The sequence below is a fragment of the Gavia stellata genome, chromosome 18 (genome assembly GCF_030936135.1).
Source record: "Gavia stellata isolate bGavSte3 chromosome 18, bGavSte3.hap2, whole genome shotgun sequence".
Lineage (NCBI taxonomy): Eukaryota > Metazoa > Chordata > Aves > Gaviiformes > Gaviidae > Gavia > Gavia stellata.
The window spans coordinates 15,501,716-15,522,958 of record NC_082611.1 but is presented as its reverse complement, the minus strand read 5'-3'; the positions used below and the strand labels follow the sequence as shown (position 1 = coordinate 15,522,958).

General features: G+C 35.6%; 1 protein-coding gene across 1 annotated transcript in view; it reads left to right on the top strand.

Moving 5' to 3' along the window:
• Positions 1 to 21,243, top strand: part of RBFOX1 (RNA binding fox-1 homolog 1) — a 1,305,306-nt gene that overhangs the window by 695,588 nt on the left and 588,475 nt on the right. The window contains exon 5 of the mRNA XM_059826338.1: positions 4,178 to 4,225. Coding sequence (XP_059682321.1) covers positions 4,178 to 4,225 — 48 coding nt within the window. The remainder of the gene's footprint in view (positions 1 to 4,177; positions 4,226 to 21,243) is intronic.

Sequence of the window (21,243 nt, the reverse complement as noted above, 5' to 3'; positions counted from 1 at the left end):
GCAATTCTAGTGTTAAATATATGTGGCAGTGTCCCTTATGGCACTTGTTCAACTCTTAAAAGTTGTGTTTGTCCTATGTTGCTCCTGATGTTCTGCATAAAACCCTGCTTTGTTTTCTTGTTGCTGCTACCCGACATCAGACAAAAAAGGCATTTTTCTTTTGTGCTGCCATGTAAAAAATAGAGCTCTCATTATTTTTATAATAATATAATTTAATTGGCTGTTATGCAGTGGCACCTAGAGAAAAAAGTAATTATGTTGGTTTTAAACTGAAACGGATGAGAGAGGTTTCTACCTTAGTAGCAGGGTATGGCTCTAATTCATTCTTTCCATCTTTCCCATGAAACATCCTATGAAGTATTCTATCATTATATAATTCGTCTAAAATAGTAATTCTTCAGAGGAACAGATTTTGCTTGGTTTTGACTTCTTTTTTGTGATGTAACAACGGTAAAGAAAGTGCCTGATGTATTGGTCAACTCTATAGGTCTTTACACTTGCTTTACAGCAATGGTACTTCTTAATCTCAAATAATTTATACAGTTGGGAATTTGCAATACACATACTACGACGACAGTGCTTTGTCATTTGGCACTTACAAAAAGTAGCACCGATGTCTCCCAGAGAAGAACATTCTGATTTCTTCCCTTCTTGTTCTGAGCTTGACAGATGATTCATTTTGATAATTTTTTTAAAGCTGAGTGTCTGAGTACATTTTTTTCTTTAAAAGAGGTATATGTAGGATGTAGATGATGTATACTGAAATATTTATATTTAAACATATATTTGATTAAGCCAGCAACTTCACTGGTTTAAAGAATTGTAACACTAATTGTTTCAGAAAAATTGGTTTCTTTTGCTTGGGCAATTAAAGGTTAACATATGCATGCACATCCCTAACGTGACATACTCTTTTCAGTCAAGGATAAGTTCTGTCTGAGTTCAGTTACAGTTGGTAACAAAGTACTAGACTGCTTCTCTTCCAAAAGGACTTTATCATAGACTTTCTAGAGACATCAGATGCACAACAAGCAACTCCTGTAACTGTTTCTGCAGAAGTGATGAACTATTGCTATTGTTTTTAAATATAAACCTGTTGCAAATTACAGTTTATTATTCAGCTAATAAATTTGCAAGTTACTGATTTTAGAAGAGACTCATTGATTGTGTCCTATTATTACTTCTTCACCTACTGCACAAATTTTTACTGTTCAAATTTTTAACTCCTTCCAACTGCTTTAACCCCTTTGGACTGAGGATTTTGGAATTCTGCTTTAGTCCTTCTTTAGGTAACCTGTCCCTATCCTTAGTTATACTTCATTAGCACATATGCATTTGTGAGGATTTCACCCATTGGTAAAGAAAAATCCTGTGCAGGAAGTCAGGCTTTGTACGGTGTTACATATTAAAGGGTTGTTACAGTCCAGGTTATTATCTGATAATGTACCCACAGCAAGTTTGTCAAAAATGATTTAGACAGTATTTTAAAATTAGTATTTGGAATACCCAAAACAATAAAATAACAGTGGACCCTGATTTTTTTTTTTTCCTGTCCTTGCGCAGAAGTCCAAATTCGGGTCTCTACTCTTGAAGACATACAGCTATTTCTTTACCCAAATCGTGACTTTACATCATTTCAAAGATAAGCTAGTACCACTCTTTCTTGCTGGCTTCAATATTCAGTAATATTGAAACCGCACATACGTAGTTTTCATTGCTGACGGTGCCATGGTTAATTTGTAAGATTCATTTTCCATATCTTTAGATAGAAAACCAAACACTACGAGATTAAATGATTGTCTGATGTTCAGGGATAAAACACAGAATAAAAATGATGTAATTTGATTTTCAGCCTGTATCTTTTCCTTATGGCTGGTGTCGGTTAACTTCCAGGCACATTGTCTCTTCAATTCCTGATGGCAGCATTGAGAGTCTCAGCTGGGTTGGCCTCAACTGTGTTCAGCTGGGCGGCATGCTTAATTGGTAGCTTTTGCCTTACTGGTTGTAGACAACCATGTAAAATAAACTGTGCTGGGAGGAAGATGGTTTTTGTTTTATCCAGATAAAACTGCATTTTTAATTCACATTGAGTAATGAGTGCTTAGGAACTTAGGTTTCTTAAAAATTGCTTTTAATGGGAAATGACAGTGGCAAAATAGCAAACTAAAATCTTCTATAGACAGTGGAAGAGATCAGAGTACTGTTTGGTCTTGAGCAAGGTATATTCATCATACTGAGAGTTTGTAATAGGTATGGCTAGAATCTGATAGGAGCTACTTTATTCTGCATTCAGTTAATTTAGCTCAGTATGTGAGATAGAGCCACCCTTGTCCTTGGTTGTATGAAAAGATATGATTCATTTTTGATTAACCAATAAATACGTTGAAGAACATTCCGTTATTTTCAAAAGGTGACTTAGGACATAGCTAGCAGGTAAAGAGCACTGGTGCTAGTGGTGTTTGAATTCATTCCTCTGAGGCAGAAAGCTTTTTCCCTCACTCCCTCACCTCAAAAACCTGAATGTAAATATACAAACAAGCTCAGGAAGTCAGCCTGTAGGCAGAGATTGTATTTCCTTATCCACCAAATGGGAGGAGAGACATGGTGAGAGGCTGTCTGGCTGCCAGTAAGTCACACCCGAAAGAATATTTTTGAGTGTTACGTTTCACGAAGTACAGTCTGGTTCCCCATGAAAAGTATTTTGAATATGAAGAGTATTTGAGGTACTGATTCACATATGAAACTAACTAGAATAACAAAGATTTTTGTTGTTGGAAATAATGCTGCTTAACAAGTGACAGAGGACTTGATATGCTTAATGAAAACATCTTTAATATATCTTGCTGTGAATGAAAGTATTTTCAGGAAACCTTGATTCATCTTACTTGATTGAATTATTTCTTTTATTTTTTCTTTTTCTTTTATGGGTATATGGCTTATGTAAGAAGTCTTTGGCATTGAAATAATACTAGTCCTTCATTTAAGATGAATAGGCATGGTGTTGAAGAAACATAACTTCTTTATTTAATATTTGTTTTTATTTTTAATAGGAGCTGCTATTAGCTATCAGTCTTAAATTTGTAATTTGGGATTTATGTAGCAAGTAACTCTAGCTGGTAATCTAAAATCTGATGAGAGTCGTTCTAGCTTCAATGAGAGGTTGGGGAAGGACTTACTTTGATCAAAAAATTGTCCCTCATTTGCATGCCATTTTTTTCCCCAGTAGAAATCTCTGAAGTTGCAGTATGTAAACAAAATCCGCTTCCAAGAATACCCTCACTAGAAAAGTAAAGTTGAAAACAAAAGAAAAATCATAATAGGTCACTTGTCTACAGTTTAATGACATGGACTATATTTGACTTACTCAGTTTCCAGTAGTAACTTGTTGTACAAAGGGATAATATGAAGAAATAAATGCCTTTCAGACTATAATTTTTGTGATAATGATTACCTCTGCATACCTTCAGGTCTACGGGCAAAAATCCAAAGGTTCAATGAGAGTCAAAACACCTTTAGGAATAAAAGGAACATGTGTTGGGTGTCATTATGTTCAAGATTGTTTGACTCTTGAAGAGAACATAAGTCCAAAATAGATATGTGTGTGTGTACATATATACACACATACATATACACATATTTATGTTAAATAGACACTTGATTGTTCTTGCATGTTGCAGTGAGATTCAGACACCAATATCTTCAAAATATCAAGTCCTAGTTAGCACTCTTGACAACAGACAGAAGTTTGAGCAGTTGTTTCCTCTTAAGCTTACCTGTATATTTTTTTAAGCTACCATCACTAATTAAAAAAAAAAAGAAGAGTGAGCAAGCAATTGTGTTTTCTTCAAGATGCAAGTAGAAAAGGCAAACATACACTGTAAAGAGAGATCATATTTTTGTCTTATGAGCTGGCTACACAATATTGAAATAGGTTTGCTTTTCTACCATGTTTCAGTCCTGTCTTTATGCTTGTAATAACGTTTAATAAACCTTACTTAAAGCCATAATACTAAATGTTGTACATTTAAATGTAATACATATGCAAAATAACAGTTCAGTGAAGTGTAATAGGTTGAGAAACCCACTTTTCAGACTTTGATGCCCTTTCTTCAACCTGAGTTATTCCCACAACCCTGGTCAATATGCATTGTGACGTAGTCTCTGCTTGTCTTTTCAGGATACTAAAGCAGAGTGCAGTTCCTGTGTAGAAACTGAGGACAGAAAAGTAAGTGCCTTGTTTTAATGTAATTTGTCAGGCAACTCTAATAAGTGGGGGGGTTTATTTGGTTGATTTTTAATTTTTTTTTAATTAAACCATGTGAAATCATTTTATGATCATTTATGTGTGTATTTTATATAAAGTTTTCTAACAATAACTTTTCTAATGTTGTGTTAACTTCCATGGGGACAAAATAGTCTTACTCTATTGAATATACTTCCGTTAGAAATTTGAATAACAGTTTGTTCAGAAGGGAGTTATAATCTTCATTTTCTTAAACTATGAACAGTTTAAAAGGCAATTGGTCATCCTGTTCTTTATTAAATGCATTGTTAACAAAATTATTGTGTCATGTCTTTCATGATAATGTTGGCATACTGTGTTAAATATTTGTAAAATAGCAAGATAAGGACTGCTTTTTTTTGCTTTATAAGCAGTATCTACAGTTTTTTTTTTCTTTCTAAATTGTTGTTGTTTAAAAAAAAGATTATTTTACATTATTTCCAGTTTTATTTTCTGTGAACGAGTATAAAATAAGTTTTCAGTTCTGTTCTTCACCTTGTTAGCTTTTTTTTAAGAACACTACATTATGGCATGTACGTTTGAATATACTTGAATAACGTTACCTTTTTAGAAGGAATTCTTAAATTCAGGTACTATCAATTTCCACTCTAAAATGAGCAATGCAGAAAGCTGCCTTCTAGCACTAACAGTATCATACTCTCAATTTATGTTTTGAAACAGTAGGTCTTTCTGCTTAAATTAGCATTAGTTTAACTGTGCTATAATGTGTGATACCAATGTTATATTACTCAACTTTCCTAAAGTTTTGTTGTTGTTGTGGTTTTTTAACTTCTTTTGGCTGCTGCATCTCCCTATGAGCATTCAACAGCTCCTCCTTTTTTTAAAAATAGTTGTCGAGTTCTTTTTGCTAAAAAAATGAGTTTTTATTAAACAGCATTATGCCAAAAACATTTTAGTTGTTCATGATAGCTCAGATTTTATAAAAAAAGAGTCATACAAGTCCAATATAAAATGCTGTTGAAGTTAGTGCAGGAAAGCACAATTTCTTTGCTTTGTCGAGATATGTGATAAAGGTTCTTCAGAATTTCAGTGATTTTCAACATTTTCAGGAACGAAGTGAGGGAATTATTTTGAGCTATACAGAAACATACTGAGAATTCAGTTAAGATGCTAATCTGTGAATGTAACTAGAAGAGAAAGTATGCTCTATCTTAGATACCAACCAGCTGTTACTGCTCTGATTGTTGAAGTCCTCTATACTAAGACAGGTTGAAGTTCTTGCATTTAATTTAAGTCAACACGGAATGTTTTACTCTGATGTGTTTCAGTATAATAGAACTAGCTTATTTTAGGACAATTACAAGGACTGTATATAGCAGAATTTTTTTGAAATTTAGAAATCGTATCAGCTTTATCACAGGGCTCAAAAATACTGTAATGATATGTTTAACAATGCTTTATGTTTTTAAAGGACTACAAAATCTATGTCAATAGGAACAGTAACTTTGCTGTCTTGTTTTGAGAGTTGAAACATAGCCATTTATGTTCCTGTGCATTAAATTTAAGGAATTATCCTTATTATTTATACTCCTAATACTTTTTCAGTTCTCTGGGAGGTTTAGGGGTTCTGTTGTTGTTTTTTAAAAGCATTTCAACAAACTGAAGCATTCTTGCTTTGCTGTTTTTTTTCTTACTGACATTATGCCTTCTATAAACATTATTCTCCTATGTTAATATCTTTTATTTTAATTTTCTGTAAAATTTCCAAATTCTCCTGCTTTCTATTTCTGCTTCCTTTTCTGGATGCATTAAATTTGAACTAGTGACAAATTATGCCTCCTTGTTTCTTGCGCAGTTCCTTCCATTTTTTTCTCAAGCGTTTTGCAGATATGTAATGAGCTGAATCAAAATAAACCTGGTTAATGTGTTCATGGTCAAAACTAACCAGGAAACAAAGGCTTTACATGTTCAATTTAAAAATTTTAAATTGTCAGAAATAAATATCAATCCTGTTTTAAAAATATTTTCTCACTAAAGAGACTGAGCTGTTTTTCTACTTAAATTTTGAAATTTGGAGCTAGAATCCAGTTCTGGATTACTAAATCTGTGTAGCATATTGCTATGTGTCAAGAGTCTGTGAATGTGTCTGCGTTTGTGAAAGTGGTGAGCGCATGTCATATGATTTAAATTTAATATACGTTTTATTATATGTTATATATTTATTACATTATATCCATAATATATATTCAGTATAATTTAAATATAATTTTAAATCTCTAACATCAGCCGGTGCTCATTACAGTAAAACTCAGGCCATTTAGGCTTCAAGTTCTGAGCATTAGCTTTTATGAAACTATCTAGGCGTTTAAATTTAAGTACATGTTGCTTTATAGCATGCTAAAATGCAATTTAGGACCTTATTTCTAAAAACCAAGATCTGACTTTTGTTGTGGGTAGCAGCTACTAAAACTGCACAACCAAAAGGTTCCTTTTATTGCTTGAATAATGGGAAAAGATGTCAAGAGCCTGATAAGCGTTGGACTGCAGTCTTATTAATGTACGTGCTGTATTTCTTTTTCTTTTTATTGGAACTTTCCTTTTATCTAGCAGATGCACCAGCCTGTTGTCAGTAAACTGGTTTTTTTCCATTGTTTTAAGATAGGATGATTTCTGCCTCAGTATAAATTACAGGAGTTGTATATCTGATACTTTTTCTTGGCCTCAGTGATTGCTCTGAGTTTGAGTGGTTTCTTAAGGAGCTATCTTTCTGCAGTGACTCAGGCTATCAAGACTAACCCAGCTGTCTGACCTCAGAAAGGGGCACCTCATCCAATGCAGAATATGTGATCAGACTTCTGAGACAACCTAGGCCCTAGGACTGAGCAAGTGAAGTCAATGAAATGAGAGAGCGTAAGATTCCTGTTATTCTGCGCTTTGTTACTTTGCTAGCCTGTTGTGCTCACTTCCCTCTCCCTTCTTGCTCTGAGAAGCAGTGACATGAAGGTGAGGTGACAGTCACAGGGTCTCCAAACTTAGTGTGAAACCTGGAGAGTCTGTGCCTCTCTTAACATATCATTAAGGCTGAAGAGCTGGAGGTCTGGAGGTTATCAACATTGCAGTGCTGAGTGCTATCAATTTCTCATCCTCTTGACTGTAACTACTGCTGCATACTGACACATGTCTTCAGGTCTACAGACTCTTCTGTGATCTTTCCTCACTAATCACTGAAGTAATAACAACAGATGTGAGGTTTGCAAGGTTTTGGGTTATGGTTTGTTTTTTGACTTGCTAAAAGTACAATTTTTATCCAACAGCGATGGCAGTCTGTTCAGTGCTCTAGTGTTCAATTGCAGAAACTACAGTTAACATAAAGAATCGTCTAGCAAACCCCTAAATTTATTTTCTTCATTTTGTTAATTTGTTGAAGCATTTTGAAAGAACAGAAATGTAATAAATACCTATTGTTGTTACATGATACGTTTCATCTTTTCTCTGTGTTTGGTCCCAAAACTGAAGCATCTGGCGGGCATAAGTGGCAGATTTACTTTACCATCCAGGGATATAGATTACCCATGACCTATGCAGTGATCATCAATTAAAGATACATCAGTCTTGGTTAATAATAATGCATTGTTTCATGTTTATTGGAAGCATAAATTAAGAACTTAATGTATTTCATAGAACCTGAAACATTGTAAATAAATATTTTTATTCCATCTACATTGAAATCTAGACAAACTACTGTAATTAGGACATGCATCATTAGTATCTAATAATTTGCACTTCCATAATGAAATACACTACTCTTGAACTATATCATTAGTAATTTTCCCAGTTAAGAACAAAATATAAAACTGCAAGGTGCCTTTTCTAGCAATCTTTTTTCCTGAAGTTTCTTAATCTCTAACTTCTGAAGTAGAAATTTATGAAACCATGGCTAAAGCATTGCCTGAAGGCAAACTCAAATTTAATAACTGTAATTATTATTTTGAAATGTATTATTCTATAAATGACACAATAGCATTTAATTATTTAACCACTTTATCACTATGATCTGCCTCTCCTTCCATTATTCAACTGACCTTTTAATGTAAGATTCTACTAATATTTTCTGCAAGGATAAAAGCCCTCAGGTTTGAGAATAACAAGTGACAGGTAATCAACAGTCTGCTGTAACTGGCCTGTGTTAGCATGCATTACTACAGTGCGTTTACCATTGCCAGCAGCGGACCCCTGTAAGTGTATGTACGACTGATTTCCTACCTAAGCAGTATTCTTTTCTGTGTTTGCCACACCCAACCCCTTTTTGTTTTGATCTCATACCTTCATTCTGAACATCACAATATTTGATGTTTAATGAATCATCTGATCATGGAAATGTCTCAGCTTTGCTTTTCAAAGAAATATATGTAGAAACATGACCCTTAAATTTTCACAGAAAGAAACCTGTTAAAAACATACAAAGTGTGAATTTTGTAAAAGCACACTGAATTCTGAAGCTATTCGCATGATGTTTTGGAATTTGAGTCATAATTTCAAAGCCTGTGATGTTTTTCAGTATGAGGTTTTGCTCTTGCAAGGGTGATGACAATTAGGTTTCTTTTTCTACCTGTGTTTTCTAATATAACTGTATGTGTTGGGGCAAACTAAATGGTTGCGATTGAAGGGAATTAATAAGGATATTGGCCATTTTGCCAAAAGGGTGACCGTGTGGATTCCTTTACAATCTTCTTTTCCATTTAATATAACCAAACTCTAGTTTCAGTCTCTACTTTAAAAAGACTGCCAGTATGTAAAGCTTTTTTTTTGTTGTTGTTGTTGCTCTTACACCAGCTTCATCACCTGCCATTACCTGAAAAACCTGCCCCTAATAAGTCTTCCTCATATTTTACTTAATCTCAGTTCACATCTTTATTTGGTCTTAGCAATTCTCTTTTTTTCATATTTTTATATGGGACTTGCATAGAACAGGAATCTTCAAAAATAATAAAAAAAAGAAACTGGATATAAGATTTCTCCCTGCCCTGCTCTGTCATTGAGGTCTGAACAGAGCACAAAGGGAATACTTTGTTTTACTCTGCAATTGCATTTGTTGTGTCATCAAATTAATTCATGGCAATGCTGTGAAACCAAAACTCTGATATGAAGTTATCTTCTTCCCCTTACTTATAATAGACTCGCTTTTGCTGTAATATGCAATGGCATTCTCTTCAGTATTCCTTGCAGGCCACATCATGCTGACTGTTAACTAGCAGCTCAGTGTTATTAGCTTGGTGGCTCAAGGTCACTCAGGATATCTTGCTTCATTTTCTGTTCTTGAGAAGGAAAGTAGCTCATGGAGAGAACATTTTTGAGATGCATCTTGACTTCAAAATTTACCACTTTTGAGCTCAGAGTGCAGAGGCTTTATGAGAGCAATAGACTTTATGGGTATGCATTAGGCCAATAACATGATAGGTCAGTAAGTTAGAAAATTTCCCTGTAGTGACATAACGTTTCATAACTCCCTATTACCTTCTGTGGGATATGGTATAGGCAGTAATGCCTTTCCTTTTCTATGCCTGCTGTGGAAAATATTTTAGAATTTTACTTTTTTTTAGTACCTTCTGTCAGAGGATCTCAGAGTACTTTCCAAACAAATTAAAAACACCTATGAGGAAAGTACTTACATTTCTATTGCTCAAGTTACATATGGGCAAATAGAAGTGTGCAGGGGAGACATAGGCAAGGTTACAAAGGGAGTCTGAGACAAAATGAGGAGAAAAAGAAACAGCATTACAAATATATTTTGCTTTGCCTATTCTATGGCTTCTTGCCATAGAATCACGTGAAAATATTTTCCATGAAAGTTTAAGGGAAAAATTTGTCTTATTAGTAGCAAGAAAATTTATCCAATTTCTTTAACGTTCTTCTGCAGGTTACTGTGTGAGGGGAATTAATAAGGGTATCAAATAGTAAAGAGCTGATAAGAAGCATCATGTAGGAACGGAGTCAACTGCGGGCATCGAAGATGGGGATATATTTATATACTGTTTCCTTTCATTGTAATCCCTTTTTCTGCTGTTTAGGAGCTTCCTATCAGTGAATAGGAGTAAGTGTCATTTTTATTCCCTTGTGAAGGCATCATGCAATCTGCATCATTTTGTACAGTTTTGAGTTGCGTTTTTCCTCACATTAAAAGAAATTAATCTTTTGATGAGGGAAGATCACTGACTCCAATGGATTGGTAAGGAAGCGTCTAAATTGTGTTTGGATATAGATTCAGAGGAATCTAAGGAAGTTTTGAACATTAATGAGCCTTCTGGTGTCTACTGGAGTGAACAAACAATTCCTGTTTCTTCTGCCTCTTTAACTGTTGTACAAATAGTAGGGAGTATTAGTGAACCGTTGTATGACAGGACCACATAGAATGTAGGGGATTGACCATAGAATTCAGAAACACGGGGGAGTAACCCAGAAGTGAGAATAATGAGCTGTTCCAAGAATAGTATCCACCTGTCACAATACGCCAGAGGTTTCCACTGACATCTCAGCTCACGCAAGTCAGATTTACATGATGCTTCTTGAGTCTTCCTCGGTACAGAGCTGGAAGTTTTCAAAACTTCCACAAAAGGGTAAAATTATCTAAAGTGTGGGGTATTTTTTTGTTGTTTATTACCAGAAAAGTTACTTGAAATGCATGGCTGCCTCCCCCACAATGATTTTAATTCAAGATCTGTTGCACTCTAGATATCCTAAAACTCAGGAACTAAGTTGAATCAAACCTAAGTTGTTCAGGTACCATTTATTGTTATTCATATTACTTTTAGTGATACTTTTTAAATCAAGGATTTTTCTTTTCCTTTTCTTAGTTTATGTTCTTTTCATGTGAAAGCACAACTTACGGAAAAATAGGTAGCTCAAACTTGCCCTAAAACTTAACACACAGCATTAGTCAGCCTAATAAATATTGGCAATTCTAATGTGAGGAAATACTCAGCAATCCAGTCCATTTCCTGGCACGTAGATTGACACAGTGCAAAGTCTTGTTGGAAAGTTTGATAGTATTTGAATGATCATAATGTCAGTCCTATTACTGCTCTCTTGTTCTTTCTGTCACTGACATGCAATTACGGAATTTCACAACTGAAATGATGACAATTGCTGCTCTGTGTGTGTGTGTCTATCTTTCCCCTTAATCCAACTCTATCTAGCAATCTGTAATTTGATAAAGTGGAATTGAAATGACAGGCGTGACAGAAGTGCCAAAACAATAATTTGACCTCCCACTGAAGTGTCAATGTGTTCGGCTGCATGACTTTTACACATGCTGAATACACATAAGGGACACAGATAGTGTATTTATTATGCTAGAATACCTGTTAAGGCAGATGGCTAAAAAAAGGTAGGGCTACACTGTGTCTTTTTGCCAATGTGTTCCCTCTTTAACCATTACATTTTCTATGCCTGTACTAGTATGTATAAACACGATTGTTACTGCGCATAAATTATCTTTATTGAGAGAAGATTTTTTTCAAATCTTCATTTTGAAGATATTTGGGTAAATCTTGAAATTATAATTCTGTGGCTGTGTAACAAATTAGTTCTTGAAGAGACTATTTATTCTTTACTTTTAAGGACAATCTTTTTCATAGTAAACCTCTTGGGGGAAGGTGTCAAAGAATGAAGAAAGAACCATATAAAAGATACACCATTTCTTTTTCCAAAATCCTTTAATACTGATGAAATACCTCGTTCCCTCTCACACAGAATATAAATTTAATCCCTGTTACAGATGAGCCTGTGTTATAAACAAATTTTATTGAGGGCATCAGTCAGCAAACTGGCAAACTCTAGTTACAGTGTATGCAAAATACAGAATATAAAAATGTATTTTCTGCGGTTGCTATATCCTGATAATTTCAATTTCATTTGAGAAGAACCTTCTGCAATGAGGGACTTGCCAGTGAGCAGTTTGATTAGTTGGTACCTTTGAAATGTCAGCTTTTCATTGAGGTAGACTGGAGTTTAAGAAAACCTCAAAATATTTTTGTTTGCAATCTGATTCCATCCTAAATCCAATTTAGATGTTTCTAAAACGGATCCATGAGCACTAGGAGGGAGGTATATGATTCTCTGTATACAATATAACAGTTCTCTGTTACTTTTACATGTTACAAAGGAAAAAAACCCCTCTTTTTTGAAAAATAGTGCTATTTTTTATCCTCTCCTGTGACTAGTAGCCATGCCTTTCAACTGATATTCTTTCTAGCCTTTTTATTTAACACTATGGCATTAAAATATGCCTTTATGTACTATTACATTCAGCACTGATGTTTGCATTATGTGAGTTTAAAAACCGGAAAGCAACCACGTTCTTTTGAACTTCCTCTGCTTTGAAATAAATAGCTTTAGGTATATGACAACTTCCTGCTAATAACTCCTAAAAAGCTCACTGAGCTAGAAATAGCTTTCTGAAATATCTAATACTTTTATGTAAATTAATAATAATTTTTATTTTCACTGAAGTAGCTTTCACTGAGGTAAATGTGTGCACAAGTTACTTTGGCATATATTAATATGTACTGTACCTGCATTGCAAACAATGAATGCTATTTCGTGTGGGGACAAGGAAGGGAACAGAAGAAAGAAACTTTTTGGGTTTAATATTCAGCTAAATGTAAAATTAAAATATTCAGATTCACGGCAAAAAAAAAAAGAAATCAAGTGGAGAGGGAGAATGTAAGTCTGATTTGATGCTAATTATCTGTCAAAATTAACTGAAAAATAATACATGAGAGACTAAAGCCTTGTTGAACTTTTGACTACATCTGGCCGTTAAGTTTTCAACAGGTATTATAAAAACACAGAGGGGAATTGGCTTTTAAAGTTATACAAAAAAGGGAAAAAAACACAGATCTATTAATATTAGCATGCTGTGAATGGGAACATGTCCTGGATCGTCTCTGTATTTGTGAATGAATAAAACTTTGCAGCAGTGGGGCAGTGCAACTTTTTCTACTATGTGGTGAAACATTTTCTTTTACAAGGTGTCTGTTTTCTGGTAGTGTAAGCTTTTCATAACCCATACTCTACTGCATCAGTAAGGTATAGTTGACCTTAGCAGTTATGTTACCTGTATAATTTTCAGTTATGTAGTAGTAATCTGAGCTACCAGATTCTTGGCAACATGTCAGATACCGAGGCCAAATTATGCAAGGTCAAATGATATGGATTTAAATATATTAACTATATCTCAGGGTGTAATTTTATATTGTGTATGTATACCAAAGTGTTTAATGGTCATTGTTGCTTTAGAGAAAAGTAAGTTTCAAGTTGACATTTCCTTCCCTGTTTTTTTTCTCGCTTTTTAATAAGGATGTGGGAGACTTCATAAAGAAGGATAGAGTTAACACTATGTACAGATGAATCACTTTGTTTACAGATACTTCTACATCTACTGTCAGTCATGCTTGTGAAGCCCAACAGCCGGAGGGGCTGAGTAACAAGGAGAAGCACAGGGTTTCTGTTCAGTGCCCGGTTCACTTTGTCTCCCACAGTTTCTAGGAGTGCCCACGATAAAACCGCCGGGACTTTGGCAGCACTTCCAGACTCTGACCTTTCATGATGTTTCCTGTCAGTCAGGGGAAGCCTCTTAGTTTTCTGAGGGGTTTTTTTGGACCTGGTCTAAAGAACACTGAAGGGGGAGGGATATCTTACATTGATGTGAACAAAATTATCTCCCTGTGGTAGGGAAAACAGTCTCAAGCAAGGACCTTTTCCTTCATTTAACTTACTGCCAACCAGCACAAACCTTCAATCACTGAGGAAAAGAATACACAAAGTGGGCACTGGGTCCATCCCAACTCCTCTGGTGAGGCGAGGGGCAACCTGGGTGGTTGGGGTAGCCTGCGTGAGGGGGCCATGCGCTTCAACACCACGACGACGTTTGGGAGCAGGGCCGTCACGGCAGAGCCCGCCGTGGGGTCTTGCAGCTGTCCTTCACAGGGGGCGCGGAGCCGGCCGGAACCGGTTCTGACCAGCCGGCAGCAGGTGCTGACTCCGGCCCACGCAGGGCATCGCTGCGCCCCCTCAGCAAAGCCGGCATCTCCCGCCCAGCGTGCTCCCTCACTGCGGAAAGGGATGTGGGGTGTGAACGTCCCAGGAAAGCAAACAAAAATAATTTGATGAACAGCGCTTAAGATTTTAAAGGGCGTGCACCGAGATTGTCGGAATTCCAGAAAGCCTGCATGTGGTAGTCTGGAGACTGCGGGTAGGTCATTTGGTTTTATATATGAAGTTGAATTACACATCCAGACAGGTAACTACAGAAGAAGCTGGGGGCCCTACTAATGAAGGGTGTCAAACCCACTATGCTTTTAATGCGTTTGCTTTTTAATATTTTTTTTTGCGCCCCTCCCCCTCCCCTTTTTTTAATGCTTTTTCATGCTTTTAACACTTGGTAAGAATTCAAAGGCACATTAACTCATCACATAGCTGGACATTAGAGAGACCTTTATTTAAAATAAGAAATACGTATATTTCATACAAATTAAAAAGAAATTATGTGCTAAACAGCAGTTTAAAATGTCTGTGCAGCAGCTAGCAGAGGCTGAAGACAATTTAGGCTATTTCTTTGCTTTCTTTTCAGCTTGTACGTGTGCTTGTACGAGTCTGCATTTGGAGATGTACACCATCTCAGCTGTCACAGAAGCAGTGAGAGGTTTTGCCTTGCAGTGCGATAAAGTTGCTATAACATGAACTTATATTCAGCTTCTTGCTAGGACCCATAGCTATTTTTGTAGACAAATGCTTCCCAGCATAGAAGTTGAGCAGAGCTGTGCCTCCACCCAGTAGCTGTTTTGAATTCTTTTTAATTCTTGTATTCAATTTTCCTTATGGAATAAAGTTTGGAATTTCAAGAATAGGGAAACTAAAATTATAGACTTCAATTAACTAATTAATTAAAAACCTTCTCACATCATCTGTTTGAGCTGAGCCACGTGTTCCTAGTCACTACCTATTTTAGTAATACGGAACTTCTGATTTTTTTTTTTTTGGACATATAAAAATATAATCTCTCTGTCTCACAGGATGTTAGTAGTCTTTGATATAATTGTTCAACATTTTAACTGGATAAACTTTTTACAATTTTTAAAGCTAAGGCCAGTTTTGGGAAAAGGCAAAGGGGAAGGGAAAAAGGTGTGTAGAATCCCTCTTACCTCTGATTTTACATACTTAAATAATTAGCCTGAGTTTTAAGGTGTTGGGCATTAAACTTCAATCTTTGTTACAAGCTGTCATTATTACCTTCACTTATTCTTGCTTAAAATGTGCTTTCTGTGTTTGGAAAAAAGTATAATCAGTTCATTAAGCTAGGTGAAATCTAGCCATGATGGCAATAAGTGGAGTAGGTCCATGTTTGCTGGGATATGGAGCAGAAATACACAGCAGAGTAACTCCTAGAAGAACTTTATATAATGAGGCCACTGTGGGAAGCCACTTAAAGTACTCTGTGCTCATACAGAATCAGAGAATTTATTCAGCCGATAAGAGTGTTTATTCTTGCATAAAGCTCCCAGATGGTAACATTTAAAAAATATATACTTCTCTTACTTCTGTTATGCATCAGGCCTGTTGATACGCCTTTTATTAGACAAGTAATCTTCCAGATGTTGTTTCATTAAACTGAGGTACAGAGATATTTTCCATTAATTTCCTATTCCCAAGTTCTAGGCAATGCAGTCTCATATTCTTTCTTTAAAATTGCAGGACAGCATTTCATATATTAAGTGATACACAGATTGCACATTAGCTGATTAAAATTACCAGAGCAGCATTAATAGAATACTTGCTAACTTGTCTTTTTCAGTTTTCCAAAAGGTAAAATAAACAAGTACACAAGCTGTAATTTATAAATATATAAAACTTCTGTGGTTAATTCAAAGTTTTAGAAAATGACAAACCTTCCTAAAAGAGAAAATACAGGGATTGAGGAGCCATAAAATAAATAAAGTTTTTTTTCTTGACTCTGTGTGTCTAGATAGTAAATCTGGATGTATTGTGTGAACTACATTGGACTCAGAAATGTTTATTTTCCATACCGAAACCTCAATTCTTGGAAGTACATGCACTTTAGAAGGAAGTGTATGTCTAAAAGCATTAAAACCTTTTTTTTTTTTTCTGGCTGAAAACATGGGCCATCTGTGCTTAGCCATATAAATGTTCTGTTCCTACATTTTAGTTTTCCTTGCAGTAAGGAAAAAAGCTACTATTGACTTCCCAGGTGTTTGAAATAGGTGTTGCATTTTCAAGAAGTATCCTTAAAGAGCCTTGCTGTGAGGTGGAACTCTAGAGGTTATGTATTTCTCTAAGAAAAAATTTGGAAATGCAAGTTCTTTTATAATTTCTTCTAAGTCCTTGTAGTAGAGCTCATGTTAAAATAAGCACACAAACATGCTGCTATGTAGGAGGTTGCAGTTGCTTTCTCTTTATTTAGTCAGTATACCTGACAGACAGCCTGATGTCAGGCTGCTCCTCTAGGGTCTTAAGGTTGCATGGTCCGGTATACTCTTCACTGAAACTACTGCATACGAAACTTGGAAATGGTATTTGAAATTTTGTGTGAAAAACTTGATGCAGGCAAGTGCTTTACTGTTTTGAATCATAAAATGGAGAGAGATAAATAACATTCCTTCTGTATCAAAACCTGTATCTCTATGGAAAGTTTAAATTTTAATATTGAAAACTGAAATCCTTTTAGGAATTGAACTGTGTATTATATTTTTGTATTTTTTTCCTTATAACCAGTAACAAAAAGGTTTTTTTGGAAACCTTTAGGAATATTCGGTATTAAACATTCACTCTAATGTGCAAGTACCTTTTTCTTGTTACTCCGTGTCATCAACATGGTTATGGACGAGAAAGGAGGTGGTCTATTGATTCTATATGCATGTGGGCTAATGGATAGTATGCCTACAGCAATAACTGAATCTTCCAGGTAGTCTGTCTTTGAATTTTACACCATGAACGTTCAGCCCCAGAGGATGGAGCTCTGTGATTCTTCCTTGCTGTTAACCTCTATTGTTGGTACCCAGGTGTCACACAGGATTTGGCTTGCTGTGGGGACTCTTTTCACGAACTGAGACTGTCTGAAAACAGTGATCCAAAACAAAGTATTGCTTATGTTTAACAGCAAGACCACAGCAAAGGAGAAAGGAAAGAATGCAAACCCCAAGGACTTGATATGTTGTGGTGGGTTGACCCAGGCCAGCAAAGTACCCCCACAGCCACTTGCTCACTCCCACCTGCCCAATGGGATTGGAGAGAGAATAGGAAAAGCAAACCCAAGAAAACTCATGGGTCAAGATAAAGACAGTTTATTAAGTGAAGAGAAACAAAACCAAACCAAAACTACAAGTGATGCAGAGGCAGTCACTCACCTCTCACAAGCAGACTGATGCCCAGCAAGTCTCTGAGAAATGGCCATCTTGGAAGACACAAACACAAAACACACCCCCATCAACACCACCCCCTGCCTTCTTCCACTACCCTGGTTTTATTGTTGAGCATGATGTCAGGTGGTATGGAATATTTTTCTGGCCAATTGGGATCAGCTGTGTCCTTTCCCCATTTCTACCTGCCGTTAGCCTGCTCACTGGGGGTGGGGAGGTGTCAGCATGAGCAAAAGAGAAGGCCTTGATGCTATGCAAACATTGTTTAGCATAACCAAAATATTGGTGTGTTACCAACACTGTTTTGGGGAAGATGTATTAGGAAGGCTCAGGTTGCTGAGACTGTTTACAAAACCAAATCGCAACAGCAGGACAGGATTCCTATGGCCAGTGAGAAAGCTATAACTTCCACCTACTTCTAAGCCAGCAATCTTTTGTTCATACTTACAGGATTTATTTATTTATAGTTGAAAGAGGTCCATACTCTTTGAACGATCTCCCTTCACTGCCAGCACTTCCTTGGGAAGCAGAGGATGAGTTTACAGGCTATTAATGAATAGGGAAAGCCTTATGTCGTTTGTATTTGAGTGTAGAGTTCTACTATCATCTAGGCAGAAATTGATCAGATGGCTTTCCAGGAGTACACGCATGGCAAGATTATCAGTGGCAGATTGTTTTTGGCATATTTGAAGGGGACAGACTGAATCAGACCATTGTTTTGTTTGCCAAATTAATATCTGGGATGTAATCCAACCTGATTAACAGGATGGCTATGATTGGATCATGAAAGGGTAAGCAGACATTTGGAAGGCCTTTTTTATACCTGCTGGCTCTATTACTTTCCCAGTAGCTTGAACGCATGCAAGAATATACTTCTATCCAGTAATCCAATTCATTTCTTATGGATTCTAGTTTGTCTTTTTATGCTGTATTGGATCTCTTGCCAGATAAATCTTTTCTCTGTAGCAATAGGTTGTTTTTTACAGCTGCCTGGTTGTCTGGTACTGGGAAGTTTGATCAAAACTTCCTAATTCACTTATTTCAGAACTGACTTCTTCAACAGTGATGCAGAATATCTTTTCCGCTAATGAAGCCTGTTATTATAAGAGCACTTAAATATATATCCATATTTGGAAATTCGAATGTGTATGCATGTTTCTGTTGTCTTTGAAACATTGTTGATGATTCTTATGTGAGGAGTAAAGTAAGGGTTAATGTAATTTTTTTCCCATTTTTCTTAGAGGTAAGTTTTATTGTCTTGCGGTTTGATGGGTGATACAGAGACTTTATGGTTTATATATAAACCATGTGCTTTCCAGATTTGATTTATATAATCGTAGAGTTTTGCACCATTCAGCTGAAAATTTCTTCTTGTTGATCAAGGTCAGAAAAATCCAGAGATTCTGCCATTTATCTCAGCTGCTTGAGTAGTGAAATAGGACAGTCAGGGCAATATTAAAAGAACTAGTGTAGCGGGATGTCTCACTATGCCATACTTGCTGTGTAGCAACTTTTTTAAAAAAACGGGTTATTTCTGAAAAATGCAGTATAAGTATTGAAAGAAGAATGCTCATGTTCAAAGTCTAAAAGTAAAATACTCTTTTTTTGATTCCCCTCCATGTCAGCAGACTTATGTACAAAAGAAAGTTAATTTACGTTTATTTCTGGATAATGATAATATGCATACTATGCAAATGGTGAACTTTTGGTCTTGAATTAAAATCAATGCCATTTAAAAAAAAAATATTCTGATCTCTGTTACTGTCTTTCATTTTCAAGACTTCATAAATATTGAAGACCGAGGAACAGAGCAGGGTGTTTTTACATGTGTGAATTGTCTGAAATCCAGTAGGGAACATCTATTTCAGCAAATTTGTTTGATGTGTTCATTTCATACACCTTTGCTTCACTGTGGTCTTTTCCTGAACAGATAAATGGTTAGCAAATGACATAAGACAAAATTTACAGGGGGAGGTAAAATCTGATTGCACTAACTGATACCATGTTACACCAACTCATTAGATACTTTATTTTCCTGGAAAACATTCTTTGTGCCTTTAGATCATCACAGTTGCATCACTGTTATTGATACCTCCTGAAAATTTTTGCTTTTGCAACCAAAGTCTTACGTAATTTTATCATATTGCTGACCTGTATTTTCCTTGTCCTATTTTCCTCTTATATGCTTGTACTATTTTATTTCTGCTAAACAGATTCCAGTATTACTGTGGTTCATAGTAATACTCTGAATCAAGCTATGCTTTTTAACTTTCAGATGGCAGGTGTGGTAGGTAAAGACTAGTCAAGAACACATTTCCTGGCTTTGCCACTGATTCTTTTGACCTTGGCAAGTCAATATTTTCGCTATTCGTTTCCGTGGCAGTAAACCATGTTTCTGGATAGCTTAAGAGGATTGGTTTTGTTTTCTGGTTTGATTCCTTTTCACTGCTTAATCAGTTTATTTCTAACCAACATTGGGTGGAAATATCTCATGATAGTATTTGAATAGTTTTAAAAAGCAGTAAAATAGAAGAATTTTGCCCTTCTATGTTTGTTATATTCTATAAAATACTTTAAAGAACTGTGATGCGCTGTTTATTACAATGTAACAAATTTTGAATCTTTATTACAGTCTAAGTAAAAAGAAGCACAAAAGCTAAGTTTAAAACATTTAGAATACAGCATTGCAGCAAATCAATGAGAATATTAAAATTCAATAGCATGCATAGAAGTAACACTCCATCTATTTATTATAGCTTTATTTGTATCAAAGTCAAAATGTCCTTAAAAGTGTCTCTGTGATTAAGGAACAAATTTCTACTACATGAAGCTGTATTTCATTGTTTTCAGTTATGTGAAGTAGGAAGCCTTCCTTTTTTTTCTTTAAAAATTGTAAGCAATTATCTGCCTTTAAGAATACTGTAGAGTATATAATTCAAGTTTTGGGTGAACTGATCATAGCATGGTTTAATTTTTTGGAGAGATTTAAATAGGTTCATATGCTCCATATAGTGTTTCTTCTCTTATTATGATAAATATCTAACTTCAGCATTAGTAGAGACATATTAATAACACAAGAGAATAAGACTGCAAATCTTATGTCTCAGGTTCTTTTTCTTCTGCTTAATGAGTCTGATTGCAAACAAAGCTTCCTTCTCAAAAGTAATTGTTACCCACAGGAATAATATGCTTGATAAACTCACAGTATCCTTCCAAGTGAAAATGTTTGAGACAGGAAACTTTGGTGAATCAAATGGTGTCTATGAAGTGCACTGTGTGTGGTCAGGGCTTAATTTTTAAAAAGCTCAGCAGTTTGTGTTTAACTGTGCTGGTGATAATTTAAGATTCGGTACTGTCATGCAAAAACACTGTCTCAGATTGCTCTTAGTGAAAATTAGTTACAGTTTGCAGTTGCAGTAATGCCATGGGTCCTGTGCAGATACCTATATGGAATTGTTTGGATTTCCCTTTTGGTCCTGTAACACAAATATCAACATGGAATGGAACTCAGGAAATAGAGGCCAAAAACGTCTTTATCTTATTTTACATGTACTTGAGTCTTAACTT